A 3,697-nucleotide genomic window follows, 5' to 3' on the forward strand; every position below is an offset into this window, starting at 1 on the left:
GTGTGTGTGTGTGTGTGTGTGTGCGTGTGTGTGTGTGTGTGTGTTAATGTGTGTGTGTGTGTCTGCACCTTTCATTTTCTTCCTTCTACTGTCCTTCTCATATTTCTTGTTTTACCTTTTCTCTATTTCTTCCTTGGAGAAAACAGTTTGTCCTGTATCGTGTTTCCCTATCGTGTGGAATAGTTTTCAATTCCAGCAAAAAAAATTTTCATTCGTTTATGAAATCACGCAGAGCAGATGTCCGTAAATGTTGGAAGAATGAGCCTATCGATTCTCAGATATATGATGTGATACTGGCGCCTTTCCTATCCAATGTGTGCTTACTTAACACCTTTGTAGAGAAAATAATTATAACAAAACGACCAGTTGAATGAAAAGGCTTTTGACTTTGTCTTTGATAAAAAGCAACACCTAACAGAGAAAAGAACGCAGAAAAGTAAGCAGTCGATATAGAAATGTCTGTGCAGCTACTGCCACCCTCTAGCCACCCTTCCAAAATGCCCGTAGATGGAAAACTAAGATTTCTTCACGAGGCGGCCAATCAATAATTCAAACGCCCTTGCTGGTTAATGGTTCATGATTGACGTTTAACTCGAACGGTGTTGAAATGAGGACTGTCTTGGGAATTCCGTGCTATAAAAGAGGTAATGGGAGAAGTTTGCACTATCAGTGTGGCCGGATGCGGACGAGAAGCCAGAAGAACGGCCTAGACAAAGGTGGTGGTAAAATTCGCTTGCAATGGCTGGGGAGAAGGGGGAGGGGGTGGAGATAAAAGCTCTTCAAGATGGTTCTGTGGGTAAAGAGGAACACATTTTATGAAATTTATATTTCATTGATACCTTCCTCTCTGCAAAACTCACAGATTGCAAGCGGACAATCCGTAGGAACCAAGCAAATTCCTTGTAAAGAAAAGTACTCGCAGTATAGTTCATTGTGCCATGTAATGAATCTCCTCCTATCTTTTATTTAATTTCCATTTAGAACAATCTATGCGATTTTAGTGATTACCTTTATGTTTTTAATATCAAAAGTAATATTAATCTGCAAACACCCACCAAGGCTGGTACGTGATCCACTCTGGCCAACATCCACGAATCATTTTAATTTACGAAGCATGTTCACAGTTTCTTGACAAAAAGTATCTGGAGAGCAAAGGCCTTGTACATCCTGCGCTCGCTGAAAAAAACAGAAGCCACATTCAAGAGTAGGCTAAGAACAAATCACTTGTAATATATTAATAGATGGCTAACAAGAAACATTTTTTTGAAAACGTGTAGGTTTAAAGACTAACCCGAATCGCGGATGTCTATTTCAGTTTTTGCATTCTATGATGATGACAATGATCTGGAGGGCACACACCTTTTTCTATTTTTTAATGACTACTGTAGAGCTATGGTTCCTGTAAAAAGAAATGGTTGAAGTATTTACTTCGCTCCAGGGAAGACACACAAACAGCCCGAGGTCATTTTCCTCAACAACATTTTCCTTCTCCTTTTCCTTAGCAGAAGCTAATTTCAAAAGACTTCATTTTACAGCCTTAAATAAACTCTAATGGTAAACCTTTCTTGTATTGCATCTGTTTAAAAAAACAGACCCATTAAAGGAGCGAAAACCACTTTCGTGTTCTTGCCATAAATACTTTCTACATGTGAACAGTTTACTGCTTGCATCAAAACGCCCCAACCATCAATGCCTTTCTAACCTCTTCGCCGTCTTTTGTATGCGATCAAAACATCACGCGCTGATAGAACTTAAGTTAGAGTGCCATGCGGTAAATGTATTTAAATGCATCAACGAGCATTATAAAACTTAATATAGCTCACCATCATCATCATCATCATCATCATCATCATCATCATCATCATCATCATCATCATCATCATCATCATCAACATCACCATCGTCATATAGAGACTGATACACAGACAGAGATAGAGAGAAACTGACGGACCAACACACAGGTGAACAAACATGAGAGAAAAAGAGTGGAATCCTCAGAAAGAGAAGGAGTGAGAAGCAGAAATGAGAGAAAGAGTGAAAGAAAGAGAGAGGGAGAGAGAGAGAGAGAGAGAGAGAGAGAGAGAGAGAGAGAGAGAGAGACAGAGACAGAGAGAGAGAGAGAGAGTGAGAGATCAAGTTTGAAATTGAGTAAAGAGTAGCACATCGACACAATAGTAGCCATTTAGCAATGGAAAAAAAAACCCAGACAGACAAATAATAGACAGAAAGTAAACAAGAAAGGCCTACCAGTGGTGTTCTTGTTTGTTTAGTATAGGGTTTTAAGGCGCTCGAAACTGCATAAGGACATATGAGCGCGCGGGACACACCTAATACTTTTAGTTTGTAGGAAATTTTGAATTTTTGCCCGGGTGACGGCCGAAGCCTACTCTTATCGATTTTAGACCACCAAGGGATCTTTAACGTGCGCAATTTGCACACGGGCCCTCCGAGATTTTTCGCCCTTGTCCGAGAAGGCTAGGTGTAGATCTTTCCTACAAGAAGATCAGGGGTGTAGCAGAAAGACAGCTGTAAGAAGGAGTCAAGGAGTAGCAGTAGAAAGGCTGCAGAAAGAGTCATGAGCCCAGAGGGGGCAGAGGGGGTAGGGGCAGAAAGAGGAGACGAAAGCAGACGACAGAATATTGCTAGAGAGCAGGAAAGGAGGTGAAAGGAGACAATTTTAGAGAAGAAAATTTTTCGGTCGCTACCCGGATTCGAACAGGGGACCTTTGAATGAGAGGCCAACACCTTAACCTCTAGGCCATGAGAGCCCCCAGTGGTTTTCTCCAACAATTTGCACAGAAAGAGAGAGAGAGAGAGAGAGAGAGAGAGAGAGAGAGAGAGAGAGAGAGAGGGGGAGAGAGAGGAGAGAGACAGAGAGAGAGAGGAGAGAGACAGAGAGAGAGAGGGGGGGAGACAGAGAGAGGGGGAGAGAGAGGAGAGAGAGAGCGAACGGAAGAGAGAGAGAGTGAGAGAGAGTGAGAGAGAGAGAGGGGGAGAGAGAAGAGAGATAGGCAGAGAGAGAGAGAGGGGTGGTATTTTGAAAGAAAATAAAAAGTAAATATTGATGTGGTGTCGTTTTGCTTTAAAGTATCCATGTCTGTTAGAAAATAAACGAATACTTTTTAATCGGTCCATGTATAATGCTCTCTTTCCCAGAGACCGACCACAACCGTGTGGCGGCGGAACGGTTGAAATGAGACCAAGACAGAGACAAGCACACTCATCCTTGCCAGCAGTTGTTCCTCAAATGTGATCTTCTCTTCAAAGATCTCCAGTGAAGTGTAAAGTTACGATTTTTGTTTTGCTTCTTGGAAATTCAAACTCACAATAAACTCGTTACATAAGCGATTTTGTGACATTTATTTCGTTTTGTTCTCTGCGACATCAATAACTCCCCCCCCCCCCGTCCTTCCCATTTCCCCACTTCTTTATCCTCCTCAAACTCACTCTTCTGGGATTGGATAAAGTTTTCTTCCTGACGTTAGGACTGGTAAGGACAACGTTGACTGACTGCACAAACAATAGTCTACTTCACGAAACTTTGAGGTCAGAATCCAAGCAAAGAATATTTTGAGATTTTTAAATGTAATCAGATGTATTGTGGCTGTTATTCCGACTGAATTCTAACTATAAAGTGTTCACTTGCTAATACTGACAACTATGGCATATTAAAGAGGAGAACGACACCACACCATTT

General features: G+C 41.5%; 1 protein-coding gene across 1 annotated transcript in view; it reads left to right on the forward strand.

Annotated features, from left to right (window-relative positions):
• The window catches only part of LOC101851177, an 18,531-nt gene extending 15,183 nt beyond the window's left edge, over window positions 1–3,348 (forward strand). Inside the window, exon 3 of the mRNA XM_005093051.3 lies at window positions 3,157–3,348. Coding sequence (XP_005093108.1) covers window positions 3,157–3,253 — 97 coding nt within the window. The 3' untranslated portion in view covers window positions 3,254–3,348. The remainder of the gene's footprint in view (window positions 1–3,156) is intronic.
• Window positions 3,349–3,697: the final 349 nt, after the last annotated feature.

This window comes from Aplysia californica, unplaced genomic scaffold (genome assembly GCF_000002075.1).
Source record: "Aplysia californica isolate F4 #8 unplaced genomic scaffold, AplCal3.0 scaffold00057, whole genome shotgun sequence".
NCBI classification, from domain to species: Eukaryota; Metazoa; Mollusca; class Gastropoda; order Aplysiida; family Aplysiidae; genus Aplysia; species Aplysia californica.